Below are 15,867 nucleotides of genomic sequence, written 5' to 3'. Positions count from 1 at the left end.
CATCTTAGCATCTAAGTATAAACAAGTAGCACGGGATCGATTCATCAATTATCATTAAAAAGCTAGGTTACTCGACTCATTCTCTTTTTGCAGAGACGAGAGAGAAAGAAGAAAGTCTATCTAATTATGGATATCATGCATCCCTCCCTCAGACAAAACACAGAGAGAGATTGGAGCTTTTATGCACATGTAACAGAATAAAACCACCACCTTCACTATTTACTGAGCATTCCCTCCCGTCCCATCCTTTTCCTTCTCTTCTGCCTCCCTCATCCTCTCCTCCTTCTCCTTCTTCTTCAAAGCCAACTTCTCAAACCTCCTCTGTCTCCACCCCATCCCATACTTCTGCTCAATCAACAACCCCCCCAACGCCACCAACTGCACCAATCCCAAAAACACATAACACCACCCCCACCCCATCCCACTAAGCATATAATCGATCACCGCCGCCGCCACAGCCCCCAACCAGCATCTGACCAGATTAATCGCCGCAGCCGCCGTGGCCGCTCGATCAGGAAACAGATCGACCAGAAGCGTAGTCAGCGTGTTCATGGCCGAGAGGAAGCAGAATCCATTGATGAATTGCAGGATGAGCGGGGCTACGAGCGGGGCGCGTTGTTGCAGTACCCAGCCGTAGGGTAGGTAGGCGGCGATTCCGATAGCGAGGAGAGGGAAGACGGTTCGGAGACGTGATTTTTCAATGGGGAAGTGAAGGATGTCGTCGCCGCGTTTGCGATCAATGGAGAAACCGAGTTTGCGTGCGTCCCGTCGGTAGGTGTAGTCGATGAGTTTGCCGTTGATAGAGGCGCCGATGCAGGCGGCTACACCGAGGGGACTATAAGTAGTATCATATTGTATCAGTGTGATGATCTAAAAGAAAACAAGAAAGGAAAAGCAAAGCAAAGCAAAAAGGGAAGGAAGACTCACATATAACACAACCCCACCTGCAGAGTATTAAACCCATAAAGCTCCGGAAACAAATTCGCCGTCGAAGTAAGCAAGGCGATATTCGAAAACATAATAATCCCAATATACAAAATGATAATCAGCGCATCCTTCTCCAACAGGATCTTAAACGAAAGCAAGGGATTCGGGATCCCAATCTTTCCCCTTCTCTGCTGTCCCTCTCTATCCAACGCCTCGCGAGTCTTCTTCAATTCTTCCCGCTGGGCTGGCGATAGTTTCTTCTCTTTCCTCTTCGCTTGTATATATTGCAAAAGAGACATCTGCCACCACTCTCGTGGAGGCACGCTGCCATCCCCAACGATCTTGCGTGACGTCTCCGGAACCAGGATGATATACGCCACGAGAAACCCCCCACTGATAATGACCAGGAACCAAAACACACTTCTCCATCCGAGGAACTTGGCTAGGAGACCTCCAATAACGGGTCCCAAGGCCGGAGCTACCATCACCCCAGCAGCCATGGGTCCGATATACGTCCCTCGCTCTGCAGTCGTGGCGATGTCTGAAATAACTCCATACCCAAACGCAACTGTCCCGCTACTGCCGGCACTCTGCAGACATCGCAGCACCATTAACGCCGCATAGCTATTCTGGAGCGCCAATCCGATATTCGCTCCGGTATAGATCGTAAACGCTAGTATGTACGCTGGTCGTCGACCACCTGAATCAGCAAACGTGCCCATGAAACTTGGCGCGAGACCCTGGAGAATCATATATGTAGTGATGGTCAGATTGACCAGGCTAGTTGTCAGGTGGTAGTTCTTGACGAGCGTCGGCATGACGGGGTAATAGATCTGGCCTGAGAGCGGAGAGAAGAAGGAAGCCATAGTGACCATCACGACGATGAATAGTTTTTCGTATTTGCTAAACGCGCTATGTGCTGGTCGGGAGTCTCTCCTCGTGGGGGGTTGTGCTTCGGGATCGTGGTCTTCCAGAGGATCTGTTCCTTCCGCGGTGGTGGCTGTTTCTTTTGTCTTTTCTTCATCGTGACTGGTTCCATTTTGGTAATCACTTCTCTCTGCTGATGGTGTTTCATTCTCCACTGGCTGTTCCGGCTCCTCCTCCTCCTTGGCCATGTTGGCGCGTTTCAAAAAACCTGTGTCTTCTGTCTAGATAGCACGGATCGACCCTAGTTATGGCTTTGAAATCAGCATCGTATAACTAGTTCATATCCATCAACAATCCGTATGCGTATGGATATATGTACTTACCTCTCAGCTGACGTACATACAATCGAACCATAAAAGATCAATCAATTAATCAATCAATCTTCCGTTGTAATATCCTATTTCTTTCTCTGGTCACAGACACACCCACTCGCTCACTACTTAAGGGGTGGTGGCCACTCAAAACCGTCTCCGCACGTATCGGAGTAGACAGACACAGAGCCGGTCAGTCAGTCAGTCAGTCAGTCTGCAGCGTCAGGGTCAAAAGCAAATCGACACAAACACTCCTATGAATAGCAAGCTTCTGCAGGATACAAACGAACAGTCAAGACTTTAAATGAAGAACTTTTGTCGCTGCCTTTTCAGTTTTACCATCACCGACTTGTTTGTTAGCCGGTAACGGGAACGGCAAAGCTGAAGCAGCCAATGATAGACATGCCGGGACCGGGTTTCGAAGCGCGAGAGCGTCACATTGCCGGTCAACAGCATCCCCGATGGAAGAAAAGACCCGAGCCGCAAGCGCAAGCGCAGATCGGATGCTTTCTCGGACTCCGAAGTAGATCTCGCTTAGTTACTGTTTGGTGAGGAATAGACTTGGATGAAAAACAATCTCTCGACTTTTATTAGACGCTAAGGCCTCGCAATCAAGGATCCCGTAAGGATACCAACCAAGACGTTTAAACTATCATGCACTCGTACTCTTCTTCTTCACGAATGAGTCGAAGGTCTGCGCTAAACAGCACCCATAAATGACTGGCATCAACCAAGTCCGAGGATCCAGATTAAAAGAAAAGACAAAGGTGGACAGGTCAAATCGACCATCCAAACAGACGCTCAGAAACATGACACAAAGATAATGCGATCCAACTCAATCTGATCGTACACTTCCCCCGTCAACCTCAGTAAGCACCGGCCATGACGACGCTGTAGTATCGCCGGCTCAGCTCGGTCGTGTGCTGCAACCGCGCATCGCCTGTCAGCGGCAAGTTAAGGACAGCAGACAATGCGACAGCCTGCACTCTGGAGTTAGCGATGCTCAATGCGATATAAGACACCAAATCACTCACATCTCCCTCTTCCTGTACACACCATCCCGCAGCCACACGGCTCATTTCGCGGAAAGCAACTCTCTCCTCCAGTCCCTCCGGACCAGCTCCCTGACTGACCTTCTCTCCCATCGCAACCAGTGCTGCGACCAGACGCTTCAAACGGTTCGTTTCCTTGCGGGCACCCTTGGCAGTGACCAGTCGCAAAAAGTCATCGTAGACGCCTCCTCCGTTCGTCCAGCCTCTCACCTTCCGCTCGGGTCCATCTCCGAAACCTGACAGCAGCATCTCTAGCGTGGCATAGTCGCGCTCAATGATTGTTCGTGGTCCAACAACGCGACAGAACGTGGCATGCGCATCATTCCAGTTCTTGCCGCGAATGAGGCAGTCCACCTCCGCCGCAGCGTCCCCAGCATCGCGCGCGTAGAGAGCCTTGGCAACCCACAGCCAGGCCTCAGGAAGCTGAAGATCGTTCGTGAAATAATGCCAGGTCGCATCCGGAGCGCCCTCAGCGGTTGTTGGATTGGGAAGCATCCGCGCGTATCGTGCCAGAAGATCCTTCACCGCACGCTCGCGGTCCACAGCCCGCGATAGATGGAGAAGCACGAAAGCCGCCTGCTCGAACTGGCCGACAGAGCTGAGCTCCCAAGCGTAATCCCACACCAGCTGGTCGGCGCGGGCATTGTCAACGGCGACCCGGTCATGCTGACCAACGAGGACACAGACTAAGTGGTGCAGCTGGAATGACAGACGGTTGGACATTTTGTCACCAGATACGGACTCGGGAAGCACTGCTGCCGGGAATTCCAACTTGGGAAGAGTAGCAGCATCAGCACCGCCAGCTGCCACCGCATAGACCTTCAAAAGCACCCAAAGAGGGGACTCGCGGCCAAGAATATCGGTGTTGTTGCGTGCCGCCTCGCGATTCGCCTCCAGATATGATGGCAAGGGGAAGGCAGGCTCACCACCATCGGTGATGTCATGAAGGAACTTGGAGACAGCAAATTCGATCGGTTCGTCCTCAGCAATGCAATACCAGAGACGCAGACCAAAAGCTTGGAACCAGTCGAGGCGGAAACGTTCACTGAAAGTAAATGTCGAAGCGCGATCTTCCAACGCGCCACCCGGCTTGCCTTCGCTGCGGAGAGCGTTACCAGCGAGAAGCTCATACAGAGCCCGGATCGGCTCACTCATTTCGGAGTAGACATTGTGCTGGCGCCATGACTCGACCTGCTTCTGCATATCAGCTCGCGTAGTTGAGTTGCGGCCGATTTGCGCGAGGAGTGTTGCAAGATGCAAGTTGCCACTCTCCACCAATGTCCTGCAAGCCTCATCAAGCCGGTGCGAACAGAGCAAAGCAACGGCACGTTCCTCTGCAGAGTCGAACTGCTCTAGATCCTTCGGGTGCCTCTCACGGACAATACTTTCCCACAGTCGACTAAGACGGTCCTTCTTGATGCGGTGCGCATATCTCGATCGAAGATGGGCGGGGACACTAGCAGAGATATCATCCTCAATATCGTCATTAAAGAGAATGTTTGCCAGTTGCCAGATCTGCCGCTCCGCGTCGGTCTGTGCCGAGAGCTGAATGAATTGGCGCAGATCAGCCTTTGCCAGACGGGCAAAGGGGACGCCATCAACGCGACGAACGATAGATTGTTCACGCTGAGTCTCTAGCAATGCCTCGGACTAGAAAAGGGATCAGCAAATAAAGCTCGGTTTCTACTCGTGGAGTTAGCCACCAACCTCTGGAGTCTTATTGAAAGCCAGTAGGACGATATCGCGGCCTTCGCTCGTAATGGAAAACCCCTGCTCCCAGGGCTCTCCAGGGTCGGGAAGAGTGTTTCTCATGTCATTCTTCGCGCAGATGATCGAATCCATAGGACCCCAGCGTGGTTTGAACGAGTGATGGAACGCAATATCGTCTTCAGTAAGCTCATTCGAGTCGGTGGCGAAGGTCTTGGGTTGCTTGGAATAGGGCCACTGCAAAGACAAAGATTTTAGCTATTCGATTCTTGGGATTCTCATTTTCGCTATCTGCATATGACTGGGCTTAAGGCCCAGGGGTTCCTAAATACAATCTTGGGAAAGGAAAGGGGAATATTGAGCAATTATTAACAAGGGAGTCAAACCTGTAGAGCTTGGGGTTGCACATTCTGCTTCTTCGTTGGAGCCTGTCCCTGCTTGCGCGGTTGCTGAAATAACGAATTCATCAAATCAATGCTAGTCGTAAAACCTTTCTGGCGTCCGTCCGTCGCGGTCTTGTCCTTGGGCGTATCATCCAGCAGATGCTTATCCGCAAAGGCATTTGCTTGTATCTCACGGAGTGCATCACGGTTCTGCTTCCTTGGACTGATCGTTCGCTGCAGCTGGTCTGCCCAGTCTCCGCTAAGGTCGAGCTGAGCTTTGGATGGCGTACCCCAAGGGTTAACCGAGCGCTGTGTGTACTCAAAATCCGACATAATGCTGCCTGTGGTATTATCCTGCTCCGCGGTGCGATGAGGCGTAGGAAAGGAGCCGGCCATCTCCATTTCGTCGTCCTCATCAGATCCAACTTCTGACTCGATAGATTGCTGACTTTCAGTAACGTCTTCGTCGCCATCCTGTTCAATAGTCGAACCCGCGGAGCCGTCCTCTAAAAAAGACTCCTCCGTCTCTCCCTCCGATTCTACCCCCTCATCTTCAATCGTTCCCATCCGGTTACCAAACGCTCCCGGGACCATCTTGCGCTTCTTAAAATCGAATGTGTCGTCCTCCACCCCGGCTATAGAGCCCACGAAAGACTCGTCGATCGAAAAGGATGAGGTCGGCTCAGAGCCCACGGTGTGGTCCAGATTCGCGGGTGAATGAGCCTTGGGAGTGGGTGTGTCAGGAGCGGCACTCAATGTGCTTTGGTTGTGGCTCTCACCTTCATCGTCGTCATCGTAGTCAAGACCATAAGTGGTGAAGTGAGGCACCTTGAAGATCCAGGTTCCGGCATCCTTCTCGTATGCCACGAACTGGGTGTTGTGCACCTTTCTCAAACGGTCAACATGCTTGTCGAACAGAGGGCCGCTGGTAAGGGGAGACGGTGACTTCTTGTCTCGACCGCGGGGCCAGGAGTTCTCGATTCGGAGGGTCGAGGGGACGTTGAGCCCCTTGCCCATCGGGGGCTTGTGCACATCATCGGGGTAGACGGTGATCGAACGAACTCCAATCACGACAATTCCGCCGAAGATCTGGTCAAGGTCGACTGTGGTCAGGTCAACAGGCTCGTCGAAAGTGACTTGACCGCACTTCTGGCGTCCGACCGTAAAACCGACGACGTGCTTCAGCTCATCGCGGCTCATCTTGCTGAGTTCAGCTCGCGAAGGCTTCATCCAGTACTCGCCGGGCTGAGGATCAGCAGTGGGAACAAATGGCAACTTGGAAACACCGTTCGTGGGGGGGCTCTCGGCCTCTGGGACCACAGCAAGTTCGTTGCCGCGGACGGACTCCATCTCTGGCCGGGAAGGAGACTCGACCGTTGTTGCGGTGGCCTTGACGCCGTTCACACCGTTGACCTGGCCGTCCTTGCGGACGGATCGCAGGAAACCGAGTTCTTCAGCAGTGGGCTCAGGGCTCTCAGTCTCCGCACGCACAACGGCACCTTCGCCGGCACCGTCCGGCTCCTGCGACTCGGAGTCAAAGCTAACCCTCTTCTTCAATTTGCTGCCCTGATGAGCGACGTCGTCGCCGTTGGTGATGGCACCAGAAGAGGTGCTAGCTGCGCGTGAAAAGAGATCGCTTCTCAGGCTGCGGTCAATTGTCAGCCGCTTAAGGCTACCGCTCGAGTAGCGCGAACTACCAGGAGTGAACGCGCCAGGAGCCAGAATGCTATCGGTATCCGGATCGAAAGTCTTGCGCAGGTTGCTAGTAGAGAAACTCTTGTTAAAACTACGGCCGAAGCTGCCGGTAAGACCTGCACCGCCGCGGATGCTGCCACCACCCAAGAGGCTACCGCCCAGTCCATTAGGGGTGCTGGTCGTGCTAGAGGGGGATCCGTAGGTAGAGTAAGAAAATCCGTATCCCTGGCGCTTAGGGGGGGTGATGAGACGGTTCGCCGCATTGGGGGTAATCTTGTAGACAGGCAGAGGGGTGCGCTGCTTCTGTTTCATGCTAGAAGACAGAGGGGTCGCAAGGGGACCTGGGCTGGGGGCATTGGGACCCGGCAATCCAGAGAATATAGACTGGTTGCCATAAGGATTTCCATCCAGCAGCGAAGCCTGTAGGGAGCCTGGAGCTGGCGACGGTTGCTGTTGCTGCTGCTGGTTTTGAGTGCCGCCGAACAAGCTTGTGGTCCCCAGGCCTCCAGTCTGCTGTTGCTGGTTCTGCGCACCGACGAAAAGCGAGGTGCCTCCTGGTTGAGCAGTTCCAGTGTTGGTCTGGCCGAAAAGACCACCTCCCGTGGTGGTGCTTCCGAAAAGACTCGGCTTCTGTTGTTGCTGGTTGGCAGTGCTGCCAAAGAGGCCACCACCAGTGCCGGCCTGCTGGTTCTGGTTTTGCTGTCCAAATCCACCAAAGGCACTGGTTCCGGTGGCCGTGGCGCCTCCAAACGGACTAGGCTTTTGCTCCTGCTGCTGCGCACCACCACCAAACAATCCTCCAGTGCCCGTTTGCTGATTGGTATTGCCGAAGAGACCACCACCAGTGGTAGTCTGCTGGTTGTTTTGGCCAAAGAGCCCAGTTCCAGTTCCAGTTCCTGAGCCAAAAAGACTTGGCTTCTGCTGCTGTTGCTGGTTCGCGCCACCAAACAGCCCTCCACCAGTCCCTGTTTGCTGGGTCTGGTTCTGCTGTCCGAATCCACCAAAGGCACTGGTGCCAGTCTGCTGCTGACCACCAAACGGAGAAGCGGTGGCTGTCGTCGCTCCGAACGGATTGGCGGCGCTGGTAGTGTTCTGCTGACCGAATCCAGTGCCAGTACCGAATCCGGTTCCTGTGGTGCCTCCAAACAGCGGTTTGTTCTGCTGTTGCTGCTGGTTGGCGTTGCTACCAAACAGTGAACCACCCGTTCCGAAGCCTCCAGTCGTACCGCCGGTGCTCCCAAAGCCACCAGTCGTTGCGGTATTGCCGCCAAAGAGGGTAGGCTGAGAGGTGTTGGTGGTTGAGGTTCCGAAGAGGGAAGTGGCTGGCTTCTGAGCTCCGAACAAAGGGTTCGTCGAGGTGGAACCGAAACCACCAGTCGTGGCAGTCTGTCCAAAAGCAGATGGCGCGCTCGTAGCAGCACCACCGAAAGGCGTAGTCGTGGTACCGCCGAAGCCAGTGGTGGTAGTCTGCTGTCCAAAACCAGTTCCACCAAAGGCAGGGGTACCGAACGCTCCAGCCTGGCCGCTTCCGTTGCCGTATCTACGGCCTTGTTGATAATCAGCTAGACGAAGTTCCTATGCTATTGTTAGTAACCAAAGGCTAAAAAAGAATACGCAACTTAATGAAACTCACCTCAAAGGAGTATCTGCTGTAAGGTTGCATATAAGTGATGCTCTGGTAGTGGTTGGTGACATTGGAGCTGGTGTCCTTCTCCGTCACAGGGTTGAATGGAGTGCCTCCAGTTCCCTCGCAAGGAGGAATAGCGCCTTGGAAGGCGGATCCGGCCGCAGCACCGAACCCAGTGGTCGTTGTGCCGGTCCCGAAGCCTCCTGTTGTTCCAGTGCCAAACCCAGTTGTGCCAGTGCTGCTTCCAAAGCCACCCGTCTTGTTGCCAAACATACCACCACCAGTGTTGGCGCTACCGAATCCGCCTGTGTTCGAGGTCGAACCAAAGCCACCGAATCCCGTGCCACCAGACGTCGCAGTACCGCCCCCGAAGAGACTGCCACCGCTTGTCGCAGGGGTGGATCCGAAGCCAGTCGTACGATTTTGACTGCCAAAGAGGGAGTTCGACTGGTTCTGAGTAGAGCCGAATCCTACATGTACTGAGTCAGTAACTGCGAGAGACATCTTGCGTATCGCAGTAAGTGCAAAGAAAAAAGGATGTGAAAAAACGAAGAAAAAAAACGAGCTGTGAGTTAAAGAGAGACTTTGGACTGCCGTTGATTCGTAGAGAAGAGAAAGGAAGTGTTGCTGGCGCTCCTGGGTACGGATCCAAGTACGCTTGGCTCGAAGTGTTGTGTGCGGACGCCAGAGGTGGCCAGACAGTGAATGCCTCGTGGCAGGCCAGCCACCGCGGCCATCACATTCACCGCCAACGTTACAGTCGCAAAACGAGAAGAAACGTCCATCCTGCGAATTTCACGGCAGGTTTGTTGATCACGTACCTCCGCCGGAGCCAAAGCCGCCCGATGTGCTACCGAACAAGCCGCCACCGGTCGTATTAGTGCCGCCAAACGGTGACGACGTAGACCCAAAGCCTAGATCATGGGGTAAAAAACGCGGTCAGAGACTGTTCTGAACTGAGGATTACTCCTTTTTTGTTTTTCTTTTGGCCCTTTGCTTTCTTTTCCGTTGCAGATTTGCGCCTTCGACGCCGGGAGGTGATCCGCGAGTGGTAGTTGGCTATGCGATTCTTTTTTTCTTCTCTCCCTCTCTCGTCGTCGTCTTTTCCTTCCAACGGCCGCGGGTTGACATCGAGAGCGCCAGCGACGGGAAGTCCAAAGTCCCCAAATCACGGAGGGAAAAGTTCTGAATCGCAAGTTGACAAAAGTGAACACCTACCTCCTCCTGTTCCTGATCCTCCAAACCCAGAGCCGGTTCCAAAGCCGGAGCTCTGCTGGTTGTTCTGGCCGAAGCCACCGAATCCACCGAAAGACATTTTTTCTTTGCTGTCTCTCTCTTTTTTTCTTCCCTCGTATTAATTCATCCGTTCAAGCGACGTTATCGAGTGCGCAAAAGGCGACAGCGCGGGGGTGAGGCGATCAAAGTAGTATGCTAAATTACAAGGGACAAAGAGAAGAAAAGGTCGAGGGAGACGGCTGAAGACAGAGCGGCGAGAAGGGGAATAGATAACCGCGACGCGCTTCAGGCAAGATGCAAACAGGGATTGGCCGCCGGAAATGCGGAGTGGCGGTCTAAAGAGCCGTGTGCAAGCTGCGGAGGATCGAAGAGAATCCGCTTGGAGGGTGCACCGGAGAACGAGCAGGGGAGAAAGAGGCGAAGGTAAGGTGATGGGAGACCTGCTACGAGACACGCGATGCTTAAGAGGAGGAGAGAAAGCTGTAGAGGAGGTTAGGAAGGGCGGGTTCGCTTAGAGCGGCTGAGTCTATTCCCGAACGGGATTGACGGGGGAGAAGCTGGAGGCTGGTTGGGAGAGAGACGGAGAGCAGAAAGAGAAAAGAGCGGCAAAAAGATAAGAGGTAGATAGATATATAGTCTAATAAATAATAACCAGAGAGAGAGAGAGAGAGACAAAGAGAGAAATAATAATAAGTCGATTAACTTATGGTCCTACCAGGCAGAGACGCTGGGAGCAGAGCATTCCGGTAGGCAGTCATGTGAGTGCATGACTAATCGTGTTGAGTGGCCCAATCGGAGCACGGCCATCACACTGCAGAGAGGCGCCGTTACTCTGCAGGTGCTAGAGAGCTAGCTTAAAACGGTTTCTTGACGGCCTTTCCAAGGTTCGATCTAGTATTCTTTCTACTGGCATTATTTATGAAGAGGAGTAACATGCATACGGTAGTGGGCTGGAATAAAATTGGAAGATATAAACATGGATATATCCAGAATATGCTCTGTACAAACGTGGGAATCTGCAAAAGGTCATGCACGATCAATGCATCAGAAAAGAGTCGCTCATCCATGCAGACTCTACTCATGCCACGGACTTATACTCGTTGGTATCGAAGCCGACGTAAGTAAGGGTGGGGGTTTCCTCCTCGTTCCCTTTATTTCATTGGGATTATGTTCTGTTCGGTTTTGTTTTTTGTTCTTTTTTTTTTAAGTTCGTTTTCTTTCGTTTCAGATTGCCCTTTACTTCTTGCGCGCAGCGTGGACAACCTGGATGATCTTGTCCACCACAGACGGGTCGGACAGCTATTCGCACAGTCAGTATCCATGACAATTGATATTAAATGGCAGAAGGCTCTGAAAAAAACTTACCGTCGAGACGTCACCTAGACTGTCCTCCTCACCGCTCAGGATCTTGCGCAAAACACGGCGCATGATCTTACCGGAGCGGGTCTTGGGCAGGTCGTCGATCACAAAGACGGCCTTGGGGGCAGCAAACGGTCCGATCGACTTACGGACCTGCATGACCAGGTCCTTGCGCACCTGCTCGGTCGTCTCGTTGCCTGGCTTCAGCGACACGAAGGCGTTGACGGCCTGACCGGTCAGCTCGTCGGCAATACCCACGACGGCCGCCTCCGCAACCTGGGGGTGCTCGACCAGGGCCGCCTCAATCTCAGCGGTCGACAGACGGTGTCCCGACACGTTAACAACATCGTCCACACGGCCACGGATCCAGTAGTAGCCGTCGTGGTCACGGCCAGCACCGTCTCCGGTGAAGTAGTAGCCCTTGTACACGTTCAGGTAGGTGTCCATGTAGCGCTTGTGGGCGCCCCAGACGGTACGGGCCATGCTGGGCCAGGGCTGCTTGATGGCGAGAACACCCTCGACATCGTTGCCCGTGATCTCCTCGCCGGAGACGGGGTCGATGATGGCGGGCTCGATACCGAAGAAAGGCAGCGAGGCACTTCCCGGCTTCGTGGGGGTCACACCACCCAGAGGGGTGATCACGTGCGAACCGGTCTCGGTTTGCCAGTAGGTCTAGAAACGCGAATTAGCCAATTTGATCCATTAATTTTGCCAGAATATATTCTGTAGAAGAAAGGAAGAAAAGGAGGGGTCTTACGTCGACAATGTGGCACTCTTCCTTTCCGACCTTCTCAAAGTACCACTTCCAGACCTCAGCAGCGATGGGCTCTCCGACGGAACCGAGCACACGGAGGTGCTCCATCTTGTGGTGGATGTGCTCGTCACCAGCACGCTTCAGCAGACGCAGCGCGGTCGGAGCAACGTAGAACTGGGTGACCTTGTGCTTCTCGATGACGTCCCAGTAACGGGAGAAGTTGGGGTAGGCGGGAGTACTCTCGAAGACGACGGTGGAGCAGCCCAGCAACAGCGGAGCGTAGACGACGTAGCTGTGACCGGTGATCCAGCCCACATCACCACCGCAGAAGAAGCGGTCCTCGGGGTGGATGTCGAAGACATACTTGCCCGTGGCGGCCGCGCCCAGCAGGTAACCACCCGTGCTGTGCATGACACCCTTGGGCTTGCCGGTCGAACCGGAGGTGTAGAGCAGGAAGAGAGGGTCCTCCGAGTTGACGGGCTCCGGGGGCAGGTAGTTGGGGTACTTCTCGACCTCCTCGTGCCACCAGAGGTCCCGGCCCTTGGTCCACGGCACATCCGCGCCGGTGCGCTTGTAGACCAGGACGTTCTTCACGTCGGGGCAGTGCTTCAGGGCCTCGTCGACGATCTTCTTGGTGCCAATCAGCTTGCCACCACGCTTACCCTCATCGGTGGTGATGATGACCTTGGACTGGGCGTCGAGCAGACGGTCACGGAGGGAGTCGGAAGAGAAACCAGCGAAGACGACCGAGTGCACAGCACCGATGCGGGAGCAGGCCAGGAAGGCCACCAGAGCCTCCGGGATCATGGGCAGATAGATGGCGACGGTGTCTCCCTTCTTGACACCCTGCTGCTTGAGGACCCAGGCGACACGCGACACCTCCCGCAGGAGCTCGCCATAGGTGATGTTGCGGCCCTCGTTGGGCTCGTCGGCCTCGTAGATGATGGCGACCTTGTTGGGGTCGGCGAGAGCGTGACGGTCGACGCAGTTGAACGAGGCGTTCAGCCGGCCCTCGACGAACCAGGCGTTGTCGCCGTTGGCAAAGGAGCCAGTGTGGGTGGTCTGGAAATCGCGGTCCCAGCTCAGGAGTTCGCGGGCCATCCGGGCCCAGAAGGTGTCGGGATCCCGGATGGACTCCTCGTACAGCTTCTTGTATTCATCGAGATCCTTCAGATGAGGCCGGCTGGGGTGCTTGTCGTAGAATGCCTTGGGAACATGGAAAGTGTCGACATCGTGAGCCTCGAGCACCTGTTGCAAATTGCGTTCCTGCGTTAGCACGGGGATAGTTCGGTCGAAAGCAGCTGGCAAATCCGGCAGCAGGGATTGGCCGAGAGAGACAGAATAAAGAGAGAGCGAGCTTACCACGGCGGGCTTCGGTGGCATAACGTCCCCCTCAGACATGGTGAATCGACGGATGTGATTAAACTGGTTCTGTAAATTGTGTCCTCTTCTATGAGAAAAAAGGCCACGCAGGTCAGCTTGAAGGCGCAATGGCGGAGGACGGCGAGAGAAAACGGGGGTGAGACGCACACACGAGAGGAGCTACTAAAGTAGTCCTTCCCAACTTCTGCGCGGCGGGCGGGGTTCAAGAAGCTATGACGGAAATCGACCGGCGCGTTGGGCTCTCGACCGCCGAAGACCGGACACTCGCAGCGAGACCCTGACGATCCGGGAACACGGGAAAATTGAGGTGATGGAAGACGATAGGGATAGGTTTTTATGAGTATTTAGGAGTATCTATGAGGATATATATATATATATATATATATAAGATAGATAGGAAGAGTTGGTATACACAACGGGAGAAGTGACAACCGGGGAGAGGGGGGCGGGGGGAACCGGTGACGGCGGCGGGCAGCAGCTTTAAATGTTGAATACGATGTCCCCCCCCAACCCCGAATCAATAATACATGACGAGGAGTTTCCGGTCGATTGATCTGCCTCCTTGGGGTTTAAGCCGTGTCGATGAATTAGATGGCAGGTGAACTAAGCTGTCCAGACAGACGCTCGCCCGAAGAGCGCTGAGCGCACTCGGCCATGCGGGGCGTGACAGCCCGTCGTTCCGTTGCTCCGGGGAAAAGACGAACTCGCGACCGGTTGCATTATGGCATTGCATTTATTATTGGCCATCCAGGGAAAGCTCAGGGCTTACCGGCGACATGGGGGTTGTCTCTAATACATACTCTGCAGACTGTTATCGTATTATTGAGAACACAGCAGATAGACTGCAGCTGTATCTACCATCAATCAATCAATCCATCCATCCATCCTTTCCCAAAGATATGTAATACGAGAACCCCCCCGTGTCCAAACTCCAGACTGTATGGTACCTATGGTAAGGCGGGGTTCATCCATGCCATAGTTAATAATGCCACCAACATACTCTAGATACTAGTAGTAGTAACTTTCTGCGTAACTCTAGAGTACGAGCATCAGCATCAGCCAGGCAATGACATCGATAGTTTTAGCCACCGGACGTGGGGAAGAGATCCCCCTCCCCGGGAAGCCAATCGGCCAACAACTTGGCCTTCCTGTTCGCATCCTGGCTTCGTTTTTTCCCCAGAAGATCCTCCATACTATTATTACTAGACTTAACTCTAGTTACCTTACCCTTTCAATCTCCAGAAACGGGGGGTGGGAAAAGCAGGTGACTTGACCTTCCGTCCATTTGGCGTCCAGCCCAGCCCCGTGGCGGCCCGTCTGGACGGTCGTCGACTCGTGGGCAAGAAAACCGATCGATCCTCTCTGGTGGCGGCGAAAGTTCGACTGGATTGAATTTGCTCCAGAAACCAAAAAAAAGGCAGCCTGGGGTACGGAGTAGTAATAATGAGGAGTAAAAAAAGTACGGAGTCAGTAGTCAGTCTGGGGAAAACATAATAATACACTAAGTTTTCGCTTTTTCTTCTATCATCATCTCATCATGATAAACCAGTACCATAGTTAGAGATACCATACCCATACCATAGATAGTGTGCACCCATCAAATCATCGTCATCCACAATTTTTCTTCCCAATAATTACCGAGAATCGTCCAGAGCAGAAAATCGGTTCCGCAACAGGCCAATCCCAGAACCAGTCTCACCATCGCCCATCCCCAACCCTCCAGATCCAGCACATCCCCTGTGGGGTTGCTCGCTTCAAGCCCGGCTGGTTCTCGGCGATAATCTACGCAGCTCTTCCCCCTAGAAAACGCCGTGAAGGAGAGACAGAAATAAAAGACAACTAATTGGTTCGTATTATTATTATTCTCCTCCTTTATTACTTTTACTACTGTAATATGTAATATGTAATGTAATAATGTAATATTCCGTCACTACATTCTGCCCTATGGTATGCTCTCTCTGGTCCGGGGCAAAAGAGAAGCAGCAATTAGTTACCATACGGAGTAGATTATCAGCTTTTCGTTACCCGTTACTTGCCGCATGCCCGTTGGCGATGCGATAGTCTACGGTTGCACGGAGCTTCGGTCGTCGTCGTCAGTCCCTTCCTTCGCCCGCACCGAGGTCCAACCCATGGGGGTCTTCGTCATGCCTCAAGCCATTTCTCTCCATGTTTCCAGCCGAAGTACTCTTGGAACTACGAGTACTTTTCGGAATTGCTCGCAGCATGAATACTACTAATAGGCACCAGCCCCAAGTTATGCTATCTATGCCCAGGGACATCTTAACTGACTACTCACTCGAAATACACCACGGAAATACTCCATTTAACTACAGTACTCTAGTTAACTAAGAAGTTGCCAAGGATGTACATACGAACAAAGAAATCTCTACTCCTCTCTCTTAGTAGTTGACATATAATAACTACATAATTAACCCATCTCATCCCTGTCTCCTTCTACATTAGCATTCAACACTCTACTCCGTATAACTCTAACCACCTCAAAACA

General features: G+C 53.3%; 3 protein-coding genes across 3 annotated transcripts; all 3 read right to left on the bottom strand.

Moving 5' to 3' along the window:
* Positions 1-34: 34 nt before the first annotated feature.
* C8Q69DRAFT_68446 (putative MFS transporter) lies at positions 35-2,290 on the bottom strand. The gene is made up of 3 exons (XM_028633929.1): positions 2,178-2,290; positions 928-2,095; positions 35-835 (listed from the first exon to the last, which is right to left on the bottom strand). Exons 2-3 carry the CDS (start codon positions 2,040-2,042, stop codon positions 220-222), a joined length of 1,731 nt encoding a protein of 576 aa, XP_028483028.1. The 5' UTR covers positions 2,043-2,095; positions 2,178-2,290; the 3' UTR covers positions 35-219.
* A 741-nt stretch (positions 2,291-3,031) lies between these two features.
* On the bottom strand, positions 3,032-9,944 carry C8Q69DRAFT_406050 (nucleoporin SONB; the record flags this gene model as incomplete). The annotated part of the gene is made up of 7 exons (XM_028628104.1): positions 3,032-3,145; positions 3,200-4,867; positions 4,925-5,161; positions 5,311-8,577; positions 8,636-9,099; positions 9,451-9,543; positions 9,848-9,944. The coding sequence occupies 7 exons, from the start codon at positions 9,942-9,944 to the stop codon at positions 3,032-3,034; spliced, it is 5,940 nt and encodes a 1,979-aa protein (XP_028483027.1).
* A 1,142-nt stretch (positions 9,945-11,086) lies between these two features.
* Positions 11,087-13,737, bottom strand: C8Q69DRAFT_68314 (acetyl-coenzyme A synthetase FacA). The gene is made up of 5 exons (XM_028633928.1): positions 13,509-13,737; positions 13,341-13,428; positions 11,982-13,226; positions 11,231-11,896; positions 11,087-11,164 (listed from the first exon to the last, which is right to left on the bottom strand). The coding sequence occupies exons 2-5, from the start codon at positions 13,377-13,379 to the stop codon at positions 11,102-11,104; spliced, it is 2,013 nt and encodes a 670-aa protein (XP_028483026.1). The 5' UTR covers positions 13,380-13,428; positions 13,509-13,737; the 3' UTR covers positions 11,087-11,101.
* Positions 13,738-15,867: the final 2,130 nt, after the last annotated feature.

Source organism: Paecilomyces variotii (assembly GCF_004022145.1).
Source record: "Paecilomyces variotii strain CBS 101075 chromosome Unknown C8Q69scaffold_10, whole genome shotgun sequence".
NCBI lineage: Eukaryota > Fungi > Ascomycota > Eurotiomycetes > Eurotiales > Thermoascaceae > Paecilomyces > Paecilomyces variotii.
Note: the sequence above shows the minus strand (reverse complement) of the source record. Positions and strands in the feature narration are given on the sequence as shown.

Bases quoted from the DNA above. Each gene is read 5' to 3' on its own strand.
- C8Q69DRAFT_68314 (XM_028633928.1), bottom strand. From the start codon at position 13,379: ATGTCTGAGGGGGACGTTATGCCACCGAAGCCCGCCGTG. The intron at 11,897-11,981 runs GTAAGACCCCTC...TCGCGTTTCTAG, and splicing joins AAGAGTGCCACATTGTCGAC to ACCTACTGGCAAACCGAGAC. The intron at 11,165-11,230 runs GTAAGTTTTTTT...CTGTGCGAATAG, and splicing joins GTCTAGGTGACGTCTCGACG to CTGTCCGACCCGTCTGTGGT.
- C8Q69DRAFT_68446 (XM_028633929.1), bottom strand. From the start codon at position 2,042: ATGGCCAAGGAGGAGGAGGAGCCGGAACAGCCAGTGGAGAATGAAACA. The intron at 836-927 runs GTGAGTCTTCCT...TACTACTTATAG, and splicing joins CAGGTGGGGTTGTGTTATAT to TCCCCTCGGTGTAGCCGCCT.